The 27996-nt window shown below is 38.5% G+C and overlaps 2 protein-coding genes across 5 annotated transcripts in view; one reads left to right on the top strand and one right to left on the bottom strand.

Moving 5' to 3' along the window:
- PNPLA8 (patatin like phospholipase domain containing 8) overlaps window positions 1-27996 on the bottom strand; it is a 135028-nt gene that overhangs the window by 99304 nt on the left and 7728 nt on the right. The gene's annotated exons all lie outside the window — the stretch shown is intronic.
- NME8 (NME/NM23 family member 8) lies at window positions 241-27991 on the top strand. The gene is made up of 15 exons (XM_060156191.1): window positions 241-273; window positions 352-409; window positions 608-714; window positions 3337-3408; window positions 6963-7079; window positions 13259-13325; window positions 14651-14724; window positions 16185-16277; window positions 17373-17560; window positions 21064-21236; window positions 21879-22023; window positions 22705-22812; window positions 26164-26315; window positions 26860-27004; window positions 27754-27991. The coding sequence occupies exons 1-15, from the start codon at window positions 241-243 to the stop codon at window positions 27989-27991; spliced, it is 1770 nt and encodes a 589-aa protein (XP_060012174.1).

The following is a 27996-nucleotide window of genomic DNA, read 5'->3' on the forward strand; positions in this document are numbered from 1 at the left end:
TTATTGGGAGAGAAAGATACTACGGCTGCTGCAAGCATTTACCACAGTGCCCAGCCTGAAGAGTTCTTCAGAGACCCTGGCTTCTCTCTCTCCAGAAGAGGGGAAAGTGCATAATCCAGTATTGCTGAAGGAAAACTTCTGCAGTGCGTAAGATGCTGCTTGAATGAATAAAGAACATTATTTAAATTTCCTTTGACGTGTTTTCTATTTTTCTTCCCCCTTTCATGTGATAGCGGATACATGGCAAGCAAACAGCGAGAAATCCAGTTACAGGTGGGCATGACACATCAACAAGTCTTTACTGGGTGCGTTGTCCCTTGAAGACCTTTGACAGCACCTTCCTTTTTGCAGGAGACCATCAATAATCAAAGCCTGTGGGAGGAGATGTTGCAGAACAAAGGCCTAACAGGTACTGGGGCTCTGCAGGTGTTCGCCATCCGGAGTTGGATCCAGGGCACCTCCAGGCACCCCAACATGGAGCACCACGCCCCACTTACCAGAATAAAAAGCTGCTCTGTTTTTACCCTGCCCCTGCCCCAAAGATTGGGATAAGCTGCTACTCTAGACTCTTTGACTCTGTTCTTTCACAACTATTATTATCTTCTAGTGATCGATGTTTACCAAGCCTGGTGTGGACCTTGCAAAGCAATGCAAACCTTATTCAGAAAATTGAAAAATGAGCTGAACGAAGATGAAATTCTGCATTTTGCTGTAGTAAGGCTTTCATTTCCATTAAACTATTATTTTCTTGTTACTTTATAGTCTCTTTAAGGATTGTCTTAATTCAAACAATCTGTCAACTCTTCAAAATGGACAGTGTTTAGTTAGCAGTTTTACTCTATATTTAATTCTACTGGATCTGAGAACGAATGTAATTTTTATCCCATTCCTATAATACTGAGGTTATTTACCATGGTTGTGAACGTTAGAAAAACATAAAAATGGTTATCTGTCTATTGCCTTACTTCTTTTCACTTGACCATATGGTGTGTGTTCAGAATAAGGGCTGTAAATGCCTTTTACTGGAAAGCACTGGGTAGGACTCTGGTCATTTACCCAGTTAATTGTAAAATGGTAGCGATTTTACCCTCCCTTATTTGCCTCCCACATGTGACAACAGATTAAAATATTACAGCCAAACTCATTAGGGTCTCATGAGAGACCCATTGGGGTCTCATGAGTCCCCAATGTATTGATTATTCCGTTTATCCATGTCAAATTATCAACTGCTTAGAGCTTTGTTGTCTAATATAACCACTAGGCATAAATGGCTTTTGAGCACGCGAACTGTGGCTAGTGTAATTGTATTAAATTTATATAAAAAAACAGATACTCCATTCGGTTATTGTAAAACTTTTAAAATTATCTGGGACAACCTGGATATGTGAATCTACCTCTTTGACTGTAAACTTTATGAAATCTAATTAGAGATCAATTATTTATGATTAAAATTTGGCCCACAAATTGAGATGTACTCTAAGGGTAAAATACACACTAGGTTTTGAGGCCTTCATATGAAAAAAGAATGTGAAATATCCCATTAATTTTTTACATCGATGATATGTTAAAATGATCATTTGGGGGATATACTGGATTAAGTAAAGTATATTATTAGATTATTTTCACCTGTGTTTTAGTTTTTAAATGTGGCTACTAGAGAATTTAAAATTATATATGTGACTCACATTCTAGCTCTATTGGACAGAAACACGTCCAGACCAGTTCATTTCATCACTATGTCTATATCACTGGGAAGTGCTAGTAAACCCTTTCCAAAATATGTCCTATTCATAATGCTACCATCTGTTGAAATTAACAACAAAAAACTTTGAGCATTGTCTCTGAATGGTTCCTCTTCTGTGTGAGCATATCCAACTGCAGTATATTCACATAGATCGATACTATTTTTCTGCTATGATCAGCTCATCAACAGTGAAAAAATTTTTTTAAAGTCTCCAAACCTCTGCTGGGCGCAGTGGAGGGGCGCCCTCTGCTGGATACTTTTTTTCCTGCAGTTTATCAGGGAAAGGGATCCTTTCTGAACTTGTAAACTTAAGTCCAAAATTGAAACCTATGAGGTTCATTACCTATTGAAATCACCCTAAGCTGAATGGTCAGTACCAAATTTTTTCTATTATGTGCCCCTTTTAAAAGACTTGAAGACTTGTCCTAACATTATGCCTATACATATAAAAATTCAGTAAATGTTTTATATTATAGTTTTTAAGGAATATTACCAAATGCTTTGTTAACACTTTATTATAATATAAAAATTGTAATGATGATGGTTAGACTACTTTTAAATGTAATCTTTGGCTACTGTCTTTTAATATTATAGATTAGTTCCTTTCAACAATAGAACCTACTTTTTTAAAAAGAGAGAAAGAAAAGAAAGAAAGAAAAGGAGAGAAAGAAAAGAGAATGATGTAGAATTCAATATGCCAAAAAAAGATTACAACACAGCCCCTCTGGCTGGCTGACACCGGGCTGAGGGGCCTTGGCTCGGCTCCGCCCTCACCATCCTTGGCCACGGTTGAGGCACCTCTAGAAATCCCAGTTTGAAAACAATTGCCTTAGGTTCCAAAAAACAACTCTTATGTAGAAGACCCTACAACACAACGTATCCTGACAGCTGGCCCAAGGGATGTTATGTTAATATGCAGGAACATACTATTACTTAATATATAGTTGTTGGTAATCAATTTAGGACAACTTGAAATTTGTGAGAAAACTTTAAAATCAAAGACTTTGAAATCTGACCACCAGTTTATTCAAGAAACATTTAGGAAGCTCCTTTTTATGCATGGCCCTCTGACTGATAAGGTGGGGGGTGACATGCGAGGGTGAGTATAAAACATCATCTCTCTGTGCATGCAGCTCTCCAAACAGAGATGAGCTAGGTGCCCATAACGGTAGTACAATATTGAAAGGAACTATAGGTGCCCGGAGAGAAGGGTAGTGAAGTGCTATGTGGAGGGGAGATGATTTGCGGCAGGAGGGTCAAGGCAGAGTTCTTGGAGAACATTGGAGCTCGGTTGGAAAAGGAAGGGCAGGAGCAGGTAACAAGGCGGAAAGTGCAGGTGGTGTAACGCAGACCACAGGAGCTGAGTTTAGCTGCAGGTTGGGTAAAGACGAACAGTGAGAAGTAAGGTTGAAGGCAAATGATGCAGGGTCTGAACTGCCAGAATGTGTAATTTGATTCTAAAAACAGCTATAACATACTCATAAAATGTTGTAGTAAACATAGAAAAAAGTATCTCTGCATTTTTTGAATATAGTACATCAAATGACTTGAGTGTAGCGTCCTTTATTATTATATGAAATAATCTTTTTCAGGCGGAAGCTGACAGCATTGTGACTTTGCAGCCATTTAGAGATAAATGTGAACCTGTTTTTCTCTTTAGTGTTGTAAGTATATTTATCATCTCAAGTGTATTATCAGATTCCAATTTGCAGCTAAAGAGCAAGTAACATTGTACAACTACTGGAACTGTTTTCTGATGACAGTAACTGTAGACTTTTTTTTGCCTTAAATATGCTTGTCAATTAAAATATTTATAACTTGACCTGTAGGAGCTCATAACGGATTGAGAAGATTAGACTACCACACATTTAGTTGATCAGGGAAAAGAAAAATAAAATGGTATTTACCTTTCCTAGGGAAATATCAGAGACTTGTATGATGAATTATTACTTAAAGGAGTGAAAAATTGGAAATGTCTTGGGTACCCAGTGGAAGAGAATTGGTTATAAATATTCATGTATACCAATACGAGGAAATATTTGTATGATCACTATCTTGTATATCGCTTTTATCTCTGTATTTACAAATGCATAGAAAGAAGGCAGGCAGTGTATTCACCAAAAGTTAATAGTAGTTTTCTATGTATGGGGAAAGGATGCATAATTTAAATTTTCTTCTTATACTTTTCAATATTTTCCAAATATTCCAAGATAAACACAACTTTAATAATCAGAAAAACCTTATAAGTGCTGTTTCCTAAAAGAAGAATATCTGGGTAAGTACTAACTTGTGTGATACAGAGCATAGCTGCTACACAGCTGAAGAATTGGGATAGTAAGGAAACACCTCCCAGAGAGGGTTTGGACTGTTCTCTTGCTGTTGAAAAGGCATTTTTTGATATTATAAATAATTATTAAAAAAACACTTCTCAGATATAATTTTTGCTTGTGTTAAACAATAATCGTACAGCTACTTCTGGGAGGTGAATGACTGGGTTAATTGAATTTAAAAAACTACACTGTAGATCTTGCTGTCAGTTGGCTAGGAATTGGCTAGGAAGGATTTGATGATTTATGTGAGGGGTGAGCCAGCTTATTTGTAACGGGCCAGAGAGTAAGTGTTTCAGCTTTGCAGAAATACTATCTCTGTACTGGGTCATAGTTTGCTGAGCCCTGGCCTAGATGTCGTTTAGGTAACTGCACGAGGCAGAAGTGGGCTCGGCGGGCTAATTGGACAACGAGAAGGCTTTAGTAGCAGCAGCAGTTGGGAGCCTGGGACTGAGGAAGGGAGGCTGAGCAGGTGGCCACCATGTAGCGTCTGCAGCTCTGGGGCGGCCATCACCTGCTGAGCGAGTCAGATCTGAGCAGCAGACCCCTGCCCACCCTGAAGACTTTGGCATGTGGCCCAAAATCCTCCTTTCAAACCCACGTGCTGCCATCACTCTGGGACTTCAACATCCTGGCCTCTCGATTCTTCACCTCCTAACTGTCAATGAAATCTCCAACGCACCTCCTCCAGTCACGCCTCAGACTTTGTTATCGTCCGTTGCTCCCTGTTCAATGTTCTAATTTAAGAATCTCCATGGGAAATTTAGGCAATATTTTGTAATAACTGCAAATGGAAAGTAACCTTGAAACACTGTATAAAAATTAAAAAAAAAAAAAAAGAATCTCAATCTGTGACCACAAAACCACGTTTGCAGTGGGCAGCATTCTTAGCTGACAGCAAATTCATTCCAGCGTCTCAGCAGGAAGGGCTTTTTCAATGGATATTAGAAAGCTCTTGGCGGTTCCTTTTAGTGGGAAATAGTAAATAGAGTGTCAGGTTTCATTCAAACCTTTCTCAACTGGAGCCTTCTTATGGCCTTTGAATATGATTAAATCTTTCCAATGAAAAGAAATAATACCTCTTTTTGATACCACGTCCCTCTCCAGCTACCATTCGCCTCTATGCTTTACCTCACAGCTAAACTGCTCAGAAGAGTTTCTATATTTATTTCCACTCCATTTCTTCTCATCCCATTAATTCTTCAACCCATTCAATCTAACTTCTTTCTGATTATTCCACCAAATTGGCTGTTGCTAATGTATCCAGTGACCAGCCTGTTGCTAAATATAATGAATGCTTTTAGGTGCTCATCGTTTTGTACCTCTCAAATGCAGTAAATGTGGTGACCATGCCCTCCTTTTTGGAACACTTTCTTCTTTTGGCTTTTGTGACTTGGTTTTCCTTTTGCTTCCTAGATGCTACTCCCCCTCCCCTTTGCAGGTTCACCTTTGCAGGTTCACCTTTCTTCATGCAGCCATTACATATCAACTTTATCATGCTATATACTCTCCTTAGAAAACTTCTTCGACACACAGTTTCAATCATTGCCTCATATATCAATAACTCAAGTTCATGTCTTCAGCTGAATCCTATACTTTGAGCACCAGACTGGTGTATCCAACTGGGCCTTTGATCTCTCCTCTGGTGTCTCAAGGGCATCTCACAATGAACTGGTCCAACAGCAGACTCCTGGGCTTCCCCATCCCCATTGGAAACGTTATTTTCTAGAGTTGCCTCATTTGGTGAATAACATCTCAACTTACTCAGTTTCTCAAGTCAGAAACAGAAAAGTCATCGTGGTGACTTCTCCTTACCTCACACCCCATGCACACCAGACCTTGGTCCTGTTAATTTAACTACCCAAGTCTTTCTCACACTCGTCTGCTTCTTTCCCTTCTTTCCATCTCCAACAGCACCGCTGTAGACTGAGGAACTGTCTCTTCCATCTTTACCTCTAGAATAGCTTCCGATTTGTATACAAGCAGCTTCTCCTGCTGCACCTCTAACCCTTTCTCCATATGGTAGGTAAGATGATCTTTCCACGGATCTTTAGCAGTTCTAATTGTGGTCCCTGCCTGTGTTTAAACATTCAAAAGGCTGCCCACCACACTTAGGATAAAGGCAGCATCCTCCCATGACCCAAAAGGCTCTGCACGGTATGGCTCCCCCTAGCTGTTGGGCTTCGTCTCATACCAGGCATCCCCTCACTTTCTCCACTGGCCTTCTTATTTGCCATATTCCCTTCTAGCCGTAGGACGCTTGTGGCTCTATTCCTTTTGCCTAGAATGCCCTTTCTTCTCCTTTTTATTTCTTAACCTATCCTTCACATTTTAAATTCCTGATATTGACGAAGTACCTTTGCTAATGTTCTTGATCAGAACAAATTCCTATAGATGCTCCCAGCTCTCTGTACCTCTCTTGGTGGTACCTGTCATGGTTGTTATCTCAAATGTGTTTGCGGGGTTGGGTTTTTTTTTTTTGGTAATTTAATTACATTAGGTACCAGGACTATTATTCTGTACCATCATGCCTGATACAATGCTAGTAAACTGGTGTTTAGTAAATATGTGTTGAAAGACAGACAAAGGGGAGTAGTATCAAAAATAATTAGGGGGAGTAGTGTTGGGAGGCCTGTACAGAACCATTAAAATTTAATGCAGCGATAGCCTGTCTTTGGTTGTAGGACAGATAAATTAGAGGTAGAACTCAAAGAGCTGGATTTACCAAATGGAAATACTTTTATATCACGAATACTTATTTTAAAATGACTAATTACAGTAGCTAAAAAGGGATTGGTGGGTCAGGGTGGGGTGAGTTAGTCCAGCTGAAGTGTTAATTCTTGACCCATTCTGAAAATGAGTTTCCTTCCCGCTTTTGTTTCCCCTTATAGAATGGCAAAATTGTGGCAAAAATCAAGGGTGCAAATGCACCACTTGTGAGTCAAAAAATTATTACCTTGATCAATGAGGAGAAGAAAATTGCAGCAGGTGAAATGGTTCGACCTCAGGTAATACTTTGGATTCCTGATAATTTTATTTTTAAAAATTAGTTTTAAAAAAAGATGCATTATGTCTTTTTTTGGTTTGTTTTCCTAAAGCATTTCCCCTAGTTTTATAGCTATCTAGGTGTCTAAATGGTGCAACCTTTCTTGGAAAGTATTTTGGCAATATGAATCAAAGGCCTTAAAAAACACATGTATCCTTTGACCGAGCAATTACACTCCAATAATTTTCCTTAAGAAAATAATGAAACAAATATAGAAAACGATGTTTATTTCAGTGTTGTCTATGTTATTAAAAATTTGGAATTAACCTAAATGCCTAGCAACAGTGAAGAGATGACATAAGTGCCTGTAATTTATGTCATAAATTATACAAATTCATACAGTGGAATATTATTTAGTATCTTCTAGCTCTGTTTATTGATATGGAAAGAGGGCCAAGATAGACTGACAAATGAAAAATAGAGTATTATTTAATAGGATGCTTAGAATAAGATCCTATGTGTGTGAAATGTATTACCTGTGTAATAATAAAATATTTTAAAATTCAGAAATGAACCATAAAGCATGTAGAGATATGAACATAATAGCATAAGAAAGTAAGCCATATAGGAAAGTGATCAGAAATATAGGCAGATAAATAGGAGTGGTTGGTGTTATTTAAACACACACACATGCACACAAAACAACAAACAACAAAAACAAGAAACAAAAAATAGAGACTAGCTGAGAAATACTGAAGAATAGAAATAATGAGAAGGTATAGGCTCAAGCTTTTATTAAGTATTTACTATAAAAAAGTGTCAGTTTAAATCAGGAAAGGATAAAAAACTCACAAAACAAACTTAGTAATATTGGGTTAACTATTTGTATAAGAGATTTGTATTCTTTCCTCATATACATAAACAAATTTCAGATGAATTAAAGAGCTGAATATGTTGAAACAAAGCATGAAAGTATTAGAAGAAAATATTGGAAAACATTTATCTTGTCATAGGTTGAGAAAGGCCTCGTAAGTATAGTATAAGGCAGAGATATCAAAAAAAGAAAAAATTGATAGATTTGATTATTTAAAAGTTTGAATAAAATGTAAAAGGAAAGCAGCAAACTTGGAGAGAAGCTTGCACTGTGTATCAACGTGCTAATATCCATAGTGTGTACAAAGTACTTTAAAAGTATTAAGGAAAAAAAAATGAACATTTTGATGGAAAACTGACAAATGACAAATATGGGGAATTTACATTTACAATAGTGATTTTTCTCACCCAAGGACATTTTTCTGTACATTTTCAGGTTTTCTTGTTTTTCAGGGAATCTTCGCCCTTCCTTTCTCTCCGTCTCCCTTCCTCCCTCCCTCTTCCCACTCCCCCTACTTCTTTTTGAAAATTATAGTAACTAGGAATTATTGTGGACTTACTGTTTGCTAAGATTTTCAGAAAGATATCCTCATTTAATCTTTTACATTCCACTTTTATCGATATCATTGACAACTAACATTTTATTAGTTTAAGGTATACAACATAATGATTTGATATATGTGTATACTGGGAAATGATTACTACACTTAGTTAACATTTCATGTCACATAGTTAATTTTTTTCTGAAAAACTTTTTCATGATAAATTTTAAGATCTACTCTTTTAGCCACTTCCAAAATATACAATACACGTTATTACCTATAGTCACCATGCTGTATATTACACCCCCAGAACTTATTTATCTTATAACTGGAAGTTGTATCTTTTGACCTCCTTCACCCAATTCCCCTACTCATCACCCTCCGTCTCTGGCAGCTACCATTCTGTTCTCTGTGCCTATGAGTTATTTTTTCCAGATTCCACATATAAGAGAGATTATGCAGTATTTATCTTTCTCTGACTTATTTCATGTAACATTAATGCCCTCAAGCTCCATCCAGGTTGTCACAAATGGTAAGATTTCCTCCTTTTTTATGGAGGAATAGCATTTCATCATGTATATATATATATATCATGTATTTATCCATTCATCCATGAATGGACACTTAGATTGTTTCCATATCTTGGCTACTGTAAATAATGGTGCAATGATCATGGGAGGGCAGATAACTTTTTGAGAGAGCGATTTCATAGCTTGTCATAATAGTCTCTTAAGATCCTTTGTGTTTCTGTGGTATCAGTTATAATGTCTCCTCTTTCATTTCCAATTTTATTTATTGGAGTCTTCTCAGTTATAATGTCTCCTCTTTCACTTCCAATTTTATTTATTGGAGTCTTCTCTCTCTTTTTTTTTCCTCACAGTCTAGCTAAAGTTCTGTTTTAGTTTTTCAAAAACCAGCTCTTAGTTTCATTGATTTTTTTTCTATTGTCTTTTTAGTCTCTCTTTTATTTATTTCTGCTCTGATCTTTATTTCCTTCATCTGCTGACTTTGGCTTCATTTTTGTTTGCTTGTTTTTTCTAGTGTCTTAAAGTGTAAAGTTAGGTTGTTTATTTGAGATCCTTCTCTTTTCTTAATATAGGCTATGAACTTCACTCTTAGAACACCTTTGTTACATCCCATAAGTTTAGGTATGCTGTAATTCCATTTTCACTCATCTCTAGATTTTTTTTATGTCTCTTTTGATTTCTAATTTGACCCACTGGTTGCTCAGTAGCATGTTATTTAATCTCCACATTGTGAATTTTCCAGTTGTCTTCTTTTAATTGATTTCTAGTTCCAGACCATTGTGGTTAGAAAAGATGCTTGATATGATTTCAATCTTCTTAAATGTTTTGTGGCCTAACATATGATCTGTCCTGGAGAACGTTCCATGTGTGCTTGAGAAGAATGTGTATTCTGCTGCTTTTGGATAGAATGTTCGGGATATATCTGTTTAATCCATCTAGTCTAACATGTCCAATGTTTCTTTACTGATTTTCTGTCTGGATGGTTTATCCATTGCTGGTTCTACTGAACCCAGGGACACCAGCCCTGCTGGGGGCCAGAGCCGGGCTATCAAGTGCTGTGTCCTTGGAGTAACAGCCACAAAAGCCAGGGTACCAGATGTGCACACAGGCTATCTTCACAAAGACACTAGTGACCTGGAGCGGGGCAGAGGGAGAGCATGAAGATGGCCCCTGCTGGCTTCCCTGGTCTCTGGAAAGGATTGCTGTCAGCCCTAGACCTGTGTTAAATTAGAAGCCTGACCCTCAGGCTATAGCTTATCAGATTTGCAAATAGGCCCCTGCATTGAGCCCTGGGGGGACAGCCACAGGGAGTCCAGCACAAGCCAAGCCTGTTAAGAGCTCAGTTTACTATAGTCTGGATGCAAGCCCCAGGGCTTTTACAGCCAGGCATCTGGGGGCCCCATCTCTCAGTTGGAAGTCTTAAAACTGAGGTCACTAGATGTTGGGTTCAAGCCCTTCAGTCCTCAGGGAGATGCTGGGAGTTGTGAGTTCCCTCTCAATTGTATGTTGCTGTGCCGGAGATGGAGTTTACGGCGAAACCGTGACTCAGGCTCTCCTACCCGATTCGGTATGTGTTCTTTTCTCATTTGTCTGATATGTAGGAGTCACTCAGTTGGGAACTGTTCCACAAGCAGCTGTAGGTTTGGTATGTCTGAGGGAGGAAGTGAGTTCAGGAGCCTTCTATGTTGTCATCTCGAATATGAACCTGGAGAAACCTTATGAAGTATTTATGAACGATAAGACAGGCTTAAAAACATTATGTCCTTTCCTTAGAAACAGGCAACTAGTAGGAGGTAAAAGCAGAATTTGAAGTCAGGCAGAACGACTTTTAAACACATTCTTCTAATTGCTATACTGTACCCAGCTTTCTCTACGTGTGCTCTGTACTGTGGCTTTATTGTTGTTCTTGCAGAATGACATCCTGTTTTAATGAATAATAGTGGGTATGTAAGAAATTTATTAATATCTTATGTTTATTTTATATTACTCCATTTTGTTGGACACTTCTATTATTTAGTTTTCTTATCAATTGCCTTGTCTAGCGCAGTAATAGTAATAAAATACAAGCCACGATGTGAGCCACATACGTAATTTATAATATTCTACTAGTCAATTGAAAACAATAAAAAAAGAAACAGGTGAAATTAATTTTTAAAACATCTTTTCTTACATCCAGTATATTAAAAAGATTGCCATTCAAAGATGTACTCAATATAACTTACAAGCTTTTGCACAGCAAAGGAAACCATAAACAAAACGAAAAGACAACCTATGGACTGGGAGAAAATATTTGCAAATGATGTGACCAGCAAGGGCTTAATTTCCAAAATATACAAACAGCTCCTACAGTTTAATAACAAAAAACAAACAACCCAGTCAAAAAATGGGCAGAAGACCTAAATAGACATTTCTCCAAATAAGACACATAGAGGGCTAACAGGCACCTGAAAAGATGCTCAGCTTTTGGATTACTAGAGAAATGCAAATCAAAACTACAATAAGATACCACCTCACGCTGGACAGAATGGTGATCATTAAAAAAATCTACAAATAATAAATGCTGTTGAGGGTGTGGAGAAAAGGGAACCCTCCTACACTGTTGGTAGGAATGTAAATTGGTACAGCCACTGGGGAAAACAGTATGGAGGTTCCTTAAAAAGAGCTACCATATGATCCAGCACTCCCACTCCTGGGCATATACCCAGACACAACTATAATTCAAAAAGATACATGCACCCCTATGTTCACTGCAGCACTATTTACAATAGCCAAGACATGAAAACAACCTAAATGTCCACTGACAGATGAATGAATAAAGAAGATGTGGTACATATATACAGTGGAATACTACTCAGCCATTAAAAAAGAATGAATTAATGCCATTTGCAGCAACTAGAGATTTTCATACTAAGTGAAGTAAGTCAGAAAGAGAAAGACTAATAGCATATGGTATCACTTATATGTATAACCTAAAATATGACATAAATAAACATATCTACGAAACAAAAACAGACTCACAGACACAGAGAACAGACTTGTGGTTGCCAAGGGGTTGGGGGGAGGGAAGGATTGGGAGCTTGGGATTAGCAGATACAAACTATTATATATAGAATGGATACACAACAAGGTCCCACTGAATAGCACAGAGATCTATACTCAATATCCTATGATAAACCATAATGGAAAAGAATATGAAAAAATAATGTTATATATATATATATGTATAACTGAGTCACTTTGATGTACAGCAGAAATTAAACACAACATTGTATATCAACTATACATCAATAAAATGTTTAAAAATATATGTACTCAATGTAAAAAATAAGGTATTCCAGATTTATTTTTTCAAACTAAATCTTTGGAATGTGCTGTGTATTTTTCATTTATAGCGCATCTTAATTTGGACTAACCTCATTTCAGGTGCTCAAATACAGCATTATGTGGTTAGTAGCTGCCCTGTTTGTCAGGGCAGGTCCAATAAATACAAGGCAGGTCACTTTGAAGTTATAGCTGGCATAATTATCTTATTCCTGACTATAATAGGAGTGAATGCTTTCAGTGTAGTTATTTCCAAACATTTTTGGGTCTATATTCCATTGAGAATCTGAAATTCTGCAAATCTCTTGCCCCTGAAATGTATATATGTAAATATATAAACCTTTCAGGTTGTTTACAGAATCACAGAAGCACTTTCAGGACTTCTCCAGAAATTAAGAATCCCCCATCCTTCCTAGTGTTTTACTCTATAGTAGGAAATTGGCTATTGTTTTGAGAAAGGCTTTTTTTTTTTTTCATAAGTTAAGGAAGTATCTTTCTGTTCCTCCCAACCACTGTGCCACCAGGGAAGCCCTCTGTTCCTCATTTACTAAGAGCAGTGGTCAGGAATGGATCTTGAAGCGTACAAATGCCCTTTCAATCTTTACCATAATAATTATATGTTTATTGCTTTCTTACTTGTTAATCTCTGCTTCTTTCTTATTTTATTCCTTGTGCTCTTAAGTTTTAAATATTTTGTTTTTAAGCATTTTCCATACAGCACATATATGCGTTATTTCTCATTGTCTCCCCACTCTGTTTATTCCTAATTTTATTTTAGTGGGAAGGTTGGGGAAAAGTAGTGTTAGATAAATGCAGGCACATTTCCACTTTACTTTCTATCCCTTGGATTATAAATATTGATTAAAAACAAAATTTCTAAAAACTCTTTCACTATCGTATTAAAATGTAACTGTTTTATTTCCATTCCTTTTCCACAGTATCATGAAATTGTGTTTGTAGACTCAGATTCAGAGGATGCTGGGGAAGCAAGCTATGGAAGTGTTGGTAAGTAAATTTACTTTAAAGTAATAGTGAGGGAAATTGTGTACATGGATACTCATTACAGCATCACTTGCAGCACAAAGCTGGTAATGACACCAGTGTTAATTGATAAAGGACTGGTAGCATCAATGATGTTTTGTGCGATACTGGATTCAGCTTAAAAAGCAATCTCGGGCTTCCCTGGTGGCACAGTGGTTGAGAGTCCGCCTGCCGATGCAGGCGACACGGGTTCCTGCCCCGGTCCGGGAAGATCCCACATGCCGCAGAGCGGCTGGGCCCGTGAGCCATGGCCGCTGAGCCTGCGCGTCCGGAGCCTGTGCTCCGCAACGGGAGAGGCCACAACAGTGAGAGGCCCACATACCGCAAAAAAAAAAAAAAAAAAAAAAAAAGAAGCAATCTCTTTTGCTCCCCTTGCCTTGCCTTTGGTCTCTGTGCCTTGCCTTCAGAGGTTACCCTCGATCAGGGGCTCCTGTGCCCTGTGAGTAATCTGGACAGCAGTTTCCTCTTATTTCATCCTTCATCATCTTCCAGAAACTTGTAAAAATAATTTCTTCCTTGATGACCCACACTCCTGGTTTACTTTAAGATGAACAACTTCCTGCCTTCATTGGATTGTCGGAGTGGGCGTGTTAGTGTGTGTTCATACCCTGGAGGGAACAGAGGCAAACCGCTTGCTCAGTGAGCTATTCTGCACTAAAAGCTCATCATCAGAATGTGTAGATAAATGTGGATAAATTCATAGATGGTAAAGCCATCGGTTTGTAATGTTTGCTTGCACTGAAACTGTTGTCACTAGTGATACTGAGCTGGATGGATCATGGGTGCGATTCTAATGCACGTGAATTGTATTAAAATAACTAGTGCCGGGAATTCCCTGGCGGTCCAGTGGTTAGTAGGACTCTGTGCTCTCACTGCTGAGGGCCCGGGTTCAATCCCTGGTTGGGGAACTAAGATCCCACAAGCTGTGTGATGCGGCAATAGAATAGAAAAAGTAGAGTAGAGTAGAATAGAATAGAATAGAATAGAATAGAATAGAATAGAATAGAATAAAATAGAATAAAATAAAATAAAATAAAATAGTGCCCACCTACTCTTTCTTTTCCGGCCTACTGACTACAAACTCTTGTGAATGTTTCTCCTGCATGCAAATATAGGAACTGTACTTTGATTCTAAGTAGAAACTCTTTGGTAGTTGCAATGCCATAATAACAAAGCTGTTGATGGACAAAAATTCACTGGACATTAGTAGTTTACATTTCTAATTGCCAAATCCTTCATTCTCTAGAGTCTGTGCCAAGAAAATGAAATTCTTCTATTTTTTTTCCTAGACCAACTATACAGCATTGCCATTATCAAACCCAATGCTGTGACTGCTAGAAAAGTTAAAGAAATTAAAGAAAAAGTAAGTGATATTTCCCAAGAATAGTTTAAATTAATTGTAAAATTAATTTTTAAATTAACTGTAAAAAAACAATCCCTTAATTTTCAATTTGGAGACAAGCTTGTTATTTAGAGAAAAACAGAATATAATGAACTTCTGGTTCATTTGAATGAATGTTTTGTCTTCTTTGAATATCTTGTCTTACAAAGGCTAGACCTATTCAACATCCTTATTTAAATAACTCTGCTCTACCAGCATCCAATATAAATGATAAAAATTACAGTTCTTGCATTGGATTGTAACAGATTTCTTTGTGTTTAGTTGTTAGCAGTGCAGACTTGTATAAGCTCACATCAGCTTGCTTTATTCCCTGTGTGTTGTCACAAACATATGGTCCTTTTTAGATACATGATAACATGAGGAAGCATTTAAGGTTTTGCTTTTAGAGCCCAAATAAAAAATTTTTAGAGCAAAATTGCATTCTAAACCAAAGGTCAGCAGACTTTTCCTATAAAGAGCCAGACAGTAACTATTTTCAGGTTTGTGGGTCATGTGATCTCTGTCACAGCAGCTTAACTCTGTCATCATATCGAGAGAGCAGCATTAGACAGTAGATAAACAAATGGGCATGGCTGTGTTCCAGTAAACTTTGTTTCCAAAAACGGTGGCAGGCCAGGTTTTGACTGTGGGCTGTGGTTTGTTGACCCCTGAACAAAGATGTTGTGTTGAAACAACAAAATTGTATTGAAATTTGTAAGAATGTTGCATGTGTTACAGAGGAGGTCCCATGGGGAACCATGTCAGGATGGGCTGGGTATCTCTTGATGAACTTCCCATCATGCATTCTTTCTTCAGCCAAAGCAGCAACAATCAAACTACTATAAAGCAGATGGTCCATTTTATACATTGCTATACTTGGGTGACATGCACACTGAATTTGTCATTAAATTTAAAAATTTTAAGACAAAGCATGGCTGCATCTTAAATTCTATCCTTCCCTGTAATTTGGATATTTTTGTTGCCATCAGAATAAGATATACTAGATGACGAGTTACAGACTTAACCAAGGAAAGCCTTAAAAGAAGAAACTGAAAACAATTTTGAAAATAGATGGTTAAGAAGTACCTGTAAATGTCTGTCTTTTGAATGATTCAGAAAACTATGATGTCTTTCTTGGAATTCAATTAGATTTTTTTTTCTTTTTTCATCTTGAGACAATTCACTTAAATAATAGAAATATTGTGGAATCTCTGGTTCAAGCCGTGAAAACCTAAATACTAGGGGGCATGAAAAGGACCTTCTTTGTTTACTTATTTTGGGGCCTCTTCCAACCTCGTGTCCCATGGATTGTGCTGAGGCACAACCATGAAATGCATGCAAATCTGGGGGTTTTATTAAGCCTAGGAAACAAATGTCCTTGACTTGTTTTACCTGTGTGGTCCCACGACACACATGGACCTGACCATGCTCTCTAATTGAAGATTATCGATGCAGAATTTGTCATAGAAGCAGAGGATAAGAAAATGCTCACTGAAGAACAAGTGAGGTACTTCTACAGCCGAATAGCAGACCAGGTAAGAAAGTTAAAAAAGCCATTGTGTTGTCAAATACAGTGGATTCCTATAAGTTTAAGATCCTCATTATAGAAAGACGAATGAGTCTGACCAACCAAGTAAGCTCTAGGTGTCCCTGTTGGTGTCCATATCCTGGTTAATCCAAAGATGGGGACTATGGAGAAATCTCCAGTAGAAATAGAGGCAGCCAGGCAAAAGTGGATGCTCTGATTGTGTTTTGTTGGAGCGAAGATCTCTTTATGCTATGTCCTCTAAGATTCCCTGCATCAGCCGTCAGGAAATGAATATCCAGGCCTTTCCTGTAGGTCCTTATCCCAGGCTGAAGGCTGCCTGTGGTAAACTTCACAGGAAAGCTTTAATCCTTTCTTTACCTAAAGGTACATCCTTTCTGTCAAGCTATTTTTTAGATTCTCTTTTGCCTGGGGGCAGTGCTTTGTGTTAGAAAGTGCAATGGCTTGGGGGCGTCAGGAGACGTAGCTTCTAGAAATGCACTGTTCAACATGGTAGCCATTAGATACATGTGGCCATTTGAACTTAAATTCATTAAAATTAAATAAAGTTAAAAATTCGGAGTCTCAGTGGCGGTAGCCACATTTCAGTGCTCAGCAGCTGTGGTTACATATGCTGGAGAGCACAGAACATGCTGGTCATCACAGAAAGTTCTACCGAACAGCACTTTATAAACTAGCCGCACCACTCAGACAATCTCTCTTGGCCCCGGGAAAGGGTTGGACCAGCTACATGAGCATCACCTGGGAACTTTTGAGAAAATCCAATTCCTGGGCACCCTAAACCTACTGAATCATAGAGTCTGGGGCCGGACACCAGAAATTTGTGTTTTAGCAAGCCCTCCAGATGATCTGCAAACATCCGGCAGTTTGAGAGTAGTTATTAGACTATCTTTAAGATCAGTCCCTGCCAGCTGTGAACTTCTGTCCTTCACAGATGTGTTTGTTAACAGGAGGATTGTGTGTAACTTTCTCTTGCCCAGTGATCATGAAGGGGAAGATGTCCTTGACTTGGGTAGGGGCCACCATGGTACTCTATCCATTTTGGGAGCCTAATAATATTATTTTATTTTATTTTATTTTGTAGCCTGACTTTGAAGATTTTGTTTCTTTTATGACAAGTGGCCTAAGCTATATTCTAGTTGTATCGCAAGCAAAGGAAAAATGGCCTTCCTGGGATGGAAGTGAATCTAATTCTGAGACGGAATCTAAAGAACCATGGGATGATCACGAGAAGACGGCCAAGTCCTCGGGGATGAAGCAGAAGAGGGAAAGGTAGTTCCAGACCAGGAAACGAATTGTTTACAATGTGTTAGTAGGTAATGGAGTGTAATGTCCAAATATCACAAATCTAAAGACAAACATCTTTAGGGACTTCCCTGGTGGTCCATCTGGTTAAGACTCCGTGCTTCCACTGCAGGGGTCACGGGTTTGATCCCTGGTCAGGGAACTAGGATTCCTGCATGCTGTACTGCATGGCCAAAAAGAAAAAAAAGAAAAGGACAAACATCTTTATGTCGAAGCTACAACTATTCCTTCCAGTCTAAAATTTTATATATTCAACGAAGCTGGAGTTGCCCTCAAAGTTTATGTCAAGAGGATTACAAAGGGAAGAATTTCCCATTTGTCTCTCTAATGCTGGGCGCACCAGTCTGGCCTCCTGGGGTAGAACGGGACCAGGCCTAGTCGCTCCCAAGCCAGCCCCCTCTCCCGTCTCTCCACATGCCAGTTCTGCCTCTCCGTGTCCTACAGGGACACCAAAGTACTCTGCCCTTTTACTCAAGGCAGTGAGTGAGTGGTGAGACTGCTAACAACTAAACAGTTGTATATTTTTGTTAACGGTTTGTAAATATACGAAAGTGAACGTAAGTCATTTACAGACTGTTGGTTTTATGTGCTTGCCATTTGTGCCTTCTATTCCTCTGAAGATGCAGAAACTCCAGTGCTCACCCCATGAATTAACAGAGCCATGTCTGAAAGGGGGGTGAGCAGGACCAAGTTCAGAGTGGCTGAGTCCTGAGGCTTCGTGATGTGTGTCTCCCCCTTCTGGGTAGCCCACCTCCATTGCATGTTTAGGCTGAGCATCTCTGGAACTTTCCTTGCTGTCTTATTAATAAGTTATAGTGGCTTTTCTTGAGTAGGTCCATCTGCTGGTCCCTAGCGATGTCATAATTTTTAGGTAGCAGGGAGATCCTAATATCATTAATTTCCAGTTTGAAGTGGGATAGAACAACTCATAGGGTAAATCAACTGCTGACAAAGGGCTTTGTAAACAGTAGTAGTTACTCTGTGAGTTTTAAGGGAAAATGATACTTAGTGGTTAGAGAGCAGGTTTGGGTGGGAAGTGTTGGGCTCAAAAAGATACCAGATTTCATACCAGAATTTTGGAGCCATTTTTTTAAAAAATTATTCTGTGAAACACTATTAACACAGCTGGCATAAGAGGAGTCAGTGCTCCACTGGTGCTGTTATTCAGATAGGTGTCTACTGCATCCACCTTTTGGAAGCAGTTGTCTCCAGTTTTTCAATATGCACGTAATAAGATGAACAATTTAAGCACTTGGCGGGATTGGGGTGGAATGAGATGTGTTGATGTCATTTTGCAAAGTCTGCAGTATTTTCCTTTTAATGGACGTCCTCTTTTCCTTTGGCCTGTGTTTATCCCGCGCATCGACCCAAGCAGGCAGCACGAAGTGGTAGGGAGCATGTTTTCCTGGGAATCAGTTTTCACAGCTCTTTTTCTGCAGACATGGCCTAACAGGTGCTGTAAACTTCCACCTGCCATTTTTTAAAGTAGAACCAGAACCTAAAGGATCAAGGACATAAACTCTCATGTAGAATAAAGAGTAGACATAAAGATGGAAGGAATATAGTCAGGTATATGGCTGTTATACTAAATACGAGAAGGTGAACTACCCTGTCAAATATAGAGATTACCAGATTAAGGTCAAAAACAAACGAAATTAAAAACCATATAATAATAATTGATGCAGACAAAAATCATCAGTGGGTGCTAAATCCACTGTATGAATAATATATGCATTTTCAAATAGTGTCCTTTCAGATTTCTTATTATTTACAAAGTGGAAATTGTAGCTTTTCAATGGAGAAAACTGGGGGATACCACTCTGGCCATGTTAATATCACCAATAATGGGAAAAGCTGACAGTGTGTACCTCCTATTGTGATGTATACTGGTGTGGTATTCCCAAAGTATCATACCCAGAATGTGATAGGAAACTACGGGGCCATTCCATAGTTTGAAACCATCCAAAATGAGGAGCCTATTGTACAAAGCAACTGGCCTGGAGTCTTCAAAATATCAGTATCATAAAAGACAAGACGCAAGAGGGAGGAGATATGATGTATGTATATGTATAGCTGATTCACTTTGTTATCAAGCAGAAACTAACACACCATTGTAAAGCAATTATACTCCAATAAAGATGTTAAAAAAAAAAGAAATTAAAAAGAAAAGACAAGAAAGACTGAGCCATTGTTAGAGGCTGAAGAAGCCTAGGCACTTCAGGCAACTGCATGCAATGTATGATCCAGGATTAGGAAAAATTACTATCGATAGGAGAGTATTATAAAATTGCTGAAATATGAATATGGACTGTTCATGAGATAATAGTCTTATATCAGTGTAAGCTTTCCCGAGGTATTTAGGAGGGTGAATGGTGAAAATATCTGCAGTCTATTCTTAAATGCTTAAGCCAAAACACACACACAGACACACACACTCTCATTGGGGGATGAGAGAGAAAGAGAAAGAACAAATGTGACAAAATGCTGACAGTTGTTGAATCTAAAGTTCATTATCCTGATCTTGCAATTTTTCTGCCAATTTATATTTTTTCAAAATAAAAAGTTTTAAAAACTGTACTCATCTACATTCTACTTAGAAGAGACAAAGAAAAATTAAAAAAATAAAGGAATGGTAAAAAAATTAGCCAGGAAAAATAAAGTATTAGAATTGAACATTAAAAGTGTTAAACTTGATAAAGAAGGACATGATGTATAAGAGAACATTTATGAAGAAGATAGAGTAGTCAAAAAATGTATGTCCCAAACAACATAGATTACATAAAGATACAAGTACCAGAAAAACAAAGAGAACTGGATAAAAATAATTTTATGGTCAGAGATCTCAATACACAGCAGACAAAAAAGCAAGGGTATATAGGGATGGCAAATACATATTCCATAATTGTGTATAATAAATGATCTATAATATATGAAATATGAATATATAACCTCAAATCCCACAAATAAATTTGCTTTGTTTACAAAGAAAACCTTAACAAATTTTTAAAAATTAAGATCTCACTGCATGCATTTGCTGATTATAATCCAATAAAGTTGGAAATAAATAATAAAATGATCCAAATGTCTTATCTATTTGAAAACATGAAATGTATTCCTAAATAAGCCTTGATTCACAGACAAAATTAAAAGGAAAAATAGAAACTATCTGGAAAGCTTTACATAGAGGAAAGAAAAAATTTTTTTAACATATTTTATTTTGGTCTCCTTAAAATCCTCTCATGAAATCAAACATACATGATTTCATGTAACTGATTTTTGGATTGGTTCAATAAAGGTGGAACTAAATACATATTCTTTGATGTGATAGAGAGATATAACTTACCTTTATGTGAAATTCAATATTTATTTGTTTTACTAAACTCTAATTTATTTGTGAACATATTATCAATTTTAATTTTCTGGCATGATTATTAAACTTCAGTTTATAATTATATTTTGGACTTCAACAGTTTCCAAGAATACCTAGAAAGACAACAAATATCTCAGTTTTGTGATGTTGAAGAGAATATAAGTAATACTAAGTTTATTGATGTCTTCATCCCTGATTTTAAAAAAATTAAAGGCATAAAATTAGAAAAGATACTGGCATTACTTCGACCAGCCCTCTTTAACAAAAGGAAAGGTAAGGAATAAAGTATAAATTGTTTAACTACTTTGTACATGGGATTTGAATAAGCTCTAGTATAATTACATTAAAAGATATGAGGGCTTCCCTGGTGGCGCGGTGGTTGAGAGTCCGCCTGCCGATGCAGGGGACACGGGTTCGTGGCCCGGTCCGGGAAGATCCCACATGCCGCAGAGCGGCTGGGCACGTGAGCCATGGCCGCTGAGCCTGCGCGTCCAGAGCCTGTGCTCCGCAACAGGAGAGGCCACAACAGCGAGAGGCCCGCGAACCGCAAAGAAAAAAAAAAAAAGATATGTACTTAATTATTTTGTTTTCTGAGCCCTAGCACATCTGAGAATGTCATTATATTAACTTTATGTGTGAAATAAAACTTATCTGACTATACAATTTTTTTTTTTTTATAAATCCCCCATCCCCAAACCTATAGATTTTGGTCCACTGAAAAATTTGAAATGGCATCATAAATTTGATATGTTAAGAATATTATTCACCTTAAATTAAAATCTAATAAGCTATTTTTATAAACTTAAATTTCACATGAGAATGAAATGCATTCTATGTCCTCATGATAATACAGTCTGTATTGTGTGTATAACCAATAATCTAGCACTTTAAAACTTATTATGACTTTTTATTTAGAGGATGTTTTGAATATTATTCAAGATGAAGGCTTTAAAATACTGATGCAGAGACAAATAGTGTTATCAGAAAAAGAAGCAAAAACACTGTGCATGGAACATGAAAATAAAGATTATTTTGGAAATCTTATAGAAAATATGACCAGGTAAAACAGATTGCAGGTTGAGAAAGCACAGTCTGATTTACGTTTGAATCATTTAAACCTCTTAACCCTGCTTTCTGTACAAGTTGCCAAATCTCTCAATGCTGTAAAGATGTGCTGAGTCTACTTCTTTGCCAATCTCCCTCCCATTTTGATTCCCTGCTCAACTGTGTGTCTTCTCTGGTCCTCCTGGAATGTTATTAGAGTAAAGCAAGGTTCTGGGTGAAGCCCCTGGAGTCCAGTTGAGTTGAATGCTGGAAGCCAGAGTGTGCAGCATCCTGAAGTCCAAGTAAGAGAGCTGTGACTGACTCTCAAGGACTTTGGTAATCCTAAAGATCACTAGTCCTAGGAGACGAATGGGATGCTAGAAATCTGTCAGGTTTCTAGAAGAGTAAATGAAACAGCAGCTGGGGCAGAAAGCCAGCAAGGGTATATAAATCAGCAGGAGCATGGGGACGATATAGGGACCACCCTATCAGAACCAAGTCCCTTCTCTTCCCTTCCTTTCTCCGCTTCCATTCTTTTATGAAGATGCTCTCGAGAGTACACCAACAGAAATTAATTTCATACTCTTGATAAAAAGGGTTATTTTACTTTTTTCATCTAACAAACACACTTGTATTATCTACCTATAAATAGCTACAAGCTATCCTTTCATTAACTTTGTTTCTTCTTTTCTAACAGTGGTCCATCTCTAGTCCTTGTTTTAGTAAGAGAAAATGGTTTAGGACACTGGAAACAGTTAATTGGACCAAGCTCTGTGGAAGAAGCCAAAGAATACCTTCCAGACAGGTATGATTCACGTCATGGGTCTCAAACTTTTTTCATGGGAGCCATGGTGATTTTTTGGGGGATATGGGGGTATAGGAACCAGAGCTCTAGTCCAAGGTTCTCTTCTGAGGCTTTGCAAGAGAAGGTTGTGGGCTGCTTGGTTTGAGACTGGTAGGTGGTAGCTACCCAGCCAAAAGGCCGTATCTTGGCAGCCACATCTGCCCCATGCACTAGTTAGGAGAAGTTCTTTTGAGAAGCGTGTGATAGTTGCTTCAGATCCTTTAATTGATCACAACCATTTCAAGACAAAAAGGGAACCTTCTTGCACTTGTTGGTGGGAATGTAAATTGACACAACCACTATGGAGAACAGTATGGAGGTTCCTTAAAAAACTACAAATACAACTACCATATGACCCAGCAATCCCACTACTGGGCATATACCCAGAGAAAACATAATTCAAAAAGACACATGCACCCCAATGTTCATTGCAGCACTATTTACAATAGCCAGGACATGGAAGCAACCTAAGTGTCCATCGACAGATGAATGGATAAAGAAGATGTGGCACATATATACAATGGAATATTACTCAGCCATAAAAAGAAACGAAATTGAGCTATTTGTAGTGAGGTGGATGCACCTAGAGTCTGTCATACAGAGTGAAGTAAGTCAGAAAGAGAAAAACAAACACCGTATGCTAACACATATATATGGAATCTAAGGGAAAAAAATGGTTCTGAAGAACCTAGGGGCAGGACAGGAATAAAAGACGCAGACGTACAGAATGGACTTGAGGACACGGGGTGGGGGAAGGGTAAGCTGGGATGAAGTGAGAGAGTGGCATGTACTTATATACACTACTGAATGTAAAATAGATAGCTAGTGGGGAGCAGCCGCATAGCACAGGGAGATCAGCTCGGAGCTTTGTGCCCACCTAGAGGGGTGGGATAGGGAGGGTGGGAGGGAGGGGATATGGGGATATATGTATACGTATAGCTGATTCACTTTGTTATACAGCAGAAACTAACCCAACAATGTAAAGCAATTATACTCCAATAAAGATGTTAAAAAAAAAAAGAGTTTCAAGACGATGATTAACAATATGTAGCCTACAATTTGGTAGGAACATTTACTAAGTTAAAGTACTGATGAATCTTAGAACTTTGTAATCAGTTCAACCCTGGCATGTTAGCCAGTCACCTAGGCAGCATTTTAAAAATAGTTTTTGATCTTAGCTGTTGGGCTTGGTCTCAGCTAGAGGAGGGAGATAGTATCTCATGCATTTCCATTCTTGGCATGCAGCTGATGGAAACAAACTGAACTGTAATTCGCTTGAATTCTTTGTGCTGACTTCAGAGTAGGACTGAAGTCAGGGGAAGAAGAGCCCTCGTTTAAGTGAGCGGGAATAAAGATGTTTTATCAGGCACAGCAAACTTGCATACCCACTGCTGCAATAAATAACAGGACTAATGAAACATCACGTATATGGAAGGTGCAATGTTTTCTTTTGGGTAGGAGATCGTGAATTGCACTTGTCCTGAATGGATATATCTCACCCCTCCTTTTAGCCCTACTCACTTACGTCTTTGCTCCTGTGCCAGACAATTGCTGTAAAGGATAATATGTGTTGGACACTCTTTATGTGGAATGAGCAGGGTGCCACAGAACCTCTTAAATGAAATGTAGCAGAGAATGCGATACATGGCATCAGAGAGAGGAATTCCTATCAATACCTGGCCTATGCATGTAGGCACACTCTTCTAGAAATTGTGGTTCCACGTGTGGAGGCTACGTACCAGCATAGAGACATTTTCTCCAGGTGAAGGAACTCAGTAATTGCCCCTCTCCTCCCCACTATTATAGTGAGAGTTCCCATCCTAAGCCCTTACGACCCCTAATGTTGCCACAAGTTCACAATTACTCTTAACTATTATTTTTGATCGGTCCCCGTTTTCCAGGTTGCTTTAGAAATAACTCCTTCAGCAGAGCTCTGTCCTTTCCTGCCCTTGGGCGTCATAGTCTACACTCCCCATTGCTTAATCTGAAATACAGTCACTGGCATGCAAGAGAAACACAGCAACCCTTCTCTCCCATCCTTACACACACACACACACACACACACACACACACACACACACACACACACACACACACACACACACACACACACTTTTTCCAATAACCACGTCTAACAGCCTAACAGAGGGGCTGCTTGTAGTTCTCTGCATTGAATGGAGTCAGTGCTGATGATGGGTTAGGCTGTTTTTATCATTCATTGTGCAAATCCCCCATCCCTGGCAATCACAGGCTCCAAGCGTCTTAGTCTGCTAATATCTTCAAACCAGAGGTGTGAGAACAGCCAAGGGCTGAGTGGGAGGGTCAAGTTGGATAACGAAAAAAGGAAATCTGAAATGGTCACTGAAACCAGAGAGGCAAGAAGAGGGTCTTTAAGTTGAGGACAGAAAGCCAAGTTTCCAGTGATGTCAGCCTATTAACAAGAATGGAGTTATTCACTGTGGCTGGATTTTGTGGGTCGCTTGCTTAGGACTGTGTGTGAAGGGCAGAAAATGTAATGAGCGATAAGTATCTCCTCTACTGAAATATAAATAGATGGAGAGACAGAAAGAAAAAGGGGCAACTGAAAAACACTGAGGAACGATAACTGATTTTAGAGGTATGTATTCATCTATCATACAGAAACGGAACCAGAATAAACTGTCTACCCCAACATGGATTGCCCATTACCATCAATGTCACTCCTGCCTCTCTCCACAAAGCCATCCTGTACTCTCCTCTTTTATTGCTTTTGCTCACCTGGAGGGTTCCACTGCAGTGTCTCCTGGATTCAATATTTATAATTTGGTATCTTTGATAGAGGGTCAAATGACGTCTCTAGTGCTTGATATTATTTAGTGATGAAAGAAGGGGAAGGAATATTTATTGACAGCTTAATATGTACCATATATTTCAAATACATCATCTGATTACATCCTCAAGACCTCCTTCCAAAACAGGGTTTATTATCATATTTATGTTTGAGACAACTGAAGCAGAGAGAAGGGAACTAATTGCCCAGTATCACACAGCTAACAAGTGATGCCACCAGGGTTCTATAGTCTGTGCTTTTTCACTGCACCAGGGCGTTCATTCCATCTTTCACAGCTGTCAGTCTCCATTATGACGATTACTGAAATGTTCATGTCCTTTCTTCCTAACGACTGTTCCTCCCTGGAAGGAAGTAGCATGCCCCAAGCCACTCTGCAGTTACTTCCGCTTGCACGATGCAAACATGAATAGTTTTACATTGTGTTATGTTGTGTTATATTATATGTCATGTTATAAGTTTTTGACTTGACTTCTTTTTCAAAGTTTATGCGCACAATTTGCAATGGAGAGTTTGCCTATCAACCAGTTGTATGGAAGTGATTCACTAGAAGCTGCCGAAAGGGACATACAGTATTTCTTTCCTCCTGAACACACTGCAGCACTGATTAAACCTCATGTAACACAAGAGCAAAGAGGTAAATGTATAAAAATAGAGCCGATGTATACATTTTTCTTCAATTTTGTGAAATTTTGCAAACTGCAGTAAAGTTGAAAGAATAAAGCAATGAGCACCTTCATCGTCACGAGGGAGTGCTCCAAGTTTAGGCTGTTGGTGGAATTTTGACCAGATTGACTTCATTTAGTTCCCGTAGTGGTGCCCTGCCGGTTCAGGGAGAAGAGCTCAGAGAGGCTGGCCCTTTCAATCCACATGCAGCAGGAAGTTCCTTGGCACGTGCAGCACAGGGATGAAAACACGTGTTCACTTTTAGCCCAGGAGCAGATTTCCTCCCAGATGGATTCTGGAAAGATGGATCTGAGACTGAACATCCGCGTTAACATACTGAAGTTCTTCCGAACGTCCAACTGGTGCTTTTTCAGTTGAGTTTAGCATAGTTTTGGTTTTTTAAAACCACTGGATTCAAGTAACAGTGTGACCTTCCTTAGTTATTTCAATCCACTTGAATACGGAGCAAAAATAGAGGCAGTCTGCCAAGACTACCAAATATCTGTTTTCCCTAGAGGATATCCTGACGCTTATCAAAGAGGCTGGATTTGATATAACACAGATGAAGGAGACGCTCCTAACTGAAGAGGAAGCGGACAAAATTTATTTTAAAATAAAAGGAAAAGCCTTTTATAAAGATGTATTGGAAGTTTTATCGGAGTAAGTTTCTGATATATAGGTCTTTACATTATAAAAGTGGTAACTGTTCATTGTAGAAACTTTGAAAAATACAAAAATTCATGAAAATATTGCATTTTTAATACAATTCATGAAAAGACACCCTGGTAGTATTTGGAGTTCTTTTTTTTTGTCTAATTCCTTCTTTCCTTCTCTGTTTTCCTCTCTCTCCTTCCTTCCTTTCTCTGTTTTTTTAGGTTTTCACATTAGATATAGAGGTATCTGATTTGAAATCCCTGCTTTGGCAACATATTTAATCTTTGCCTTAGTTTCCTTATCCATAAAATGGGGATGATAATAGTACCTACCTCACAGGTACGAATGTGAGGGCTAAGTACTTCATATACTGAAAGTAATTTACATTGAAAGTAATTGGAATAGTGCCTGGCACGTATCCCTGCAATTAAACTACAACACTCTTCTAGCACAAAACGCTGTTGCAAGGGAATTCTCAGGCGGTCCAGTGGTTAGGACTCCCAGCTTCCAGTGCAGGGGGTACAGGTTCGATCCCTGGTTGGGGAACTAAGATCCTATAAAACGCACCGTGCAGCCAAAAAAAAAAAAAAAAATTAATAAACAAAGAAGAAAAAGAAAGCACAAAATCACACTGACAAGGACAAAGAATAAGGATGAGCTCTCTGGATGGAGCTGTGGCATTCTGTCTTTAGCTGTGTGTGCAGTCTCTACAGTTGCCAATAGCCCAAGTCTTCTGAAACCATTGTTGTTTGCAGGGGTCCATCTTTGGTCATGATCCTGACCAAGTGGAATGCTATTTCAGACTGGAGACGATTGATGGGTCCCACAGACCCAGAGGAAGCAAGATTTCTGTCCCCAGACTCTATCCGAGCCCAGTTTGGAATAAGTATGTTGAAAAATGCTGTCCATGGAGCTTCTGATATGCAGGAGGCAGTGGAGGCTATTAATAGAGTGTTTGAAGACTTTGTTGCTGAGAACCCTGAGAAAAACTAAAGTAC

This window comes from Lagenorhynchus albirostris, chromosome 8, assembly GCF_949774975.1.
Source record: "Lagenorhynchus albirostris chromosome 8, mLagAlb1.1, whole genome shotgun sequence".
Classification (NCBI taxonomy): domain Eukaryota; kingdom Metazoa; phylum Chordata; class Mammalia; order Artiodactyla; family Delphinidae; genus Lagenorhynchus; species Lagenorhynchus albirostris.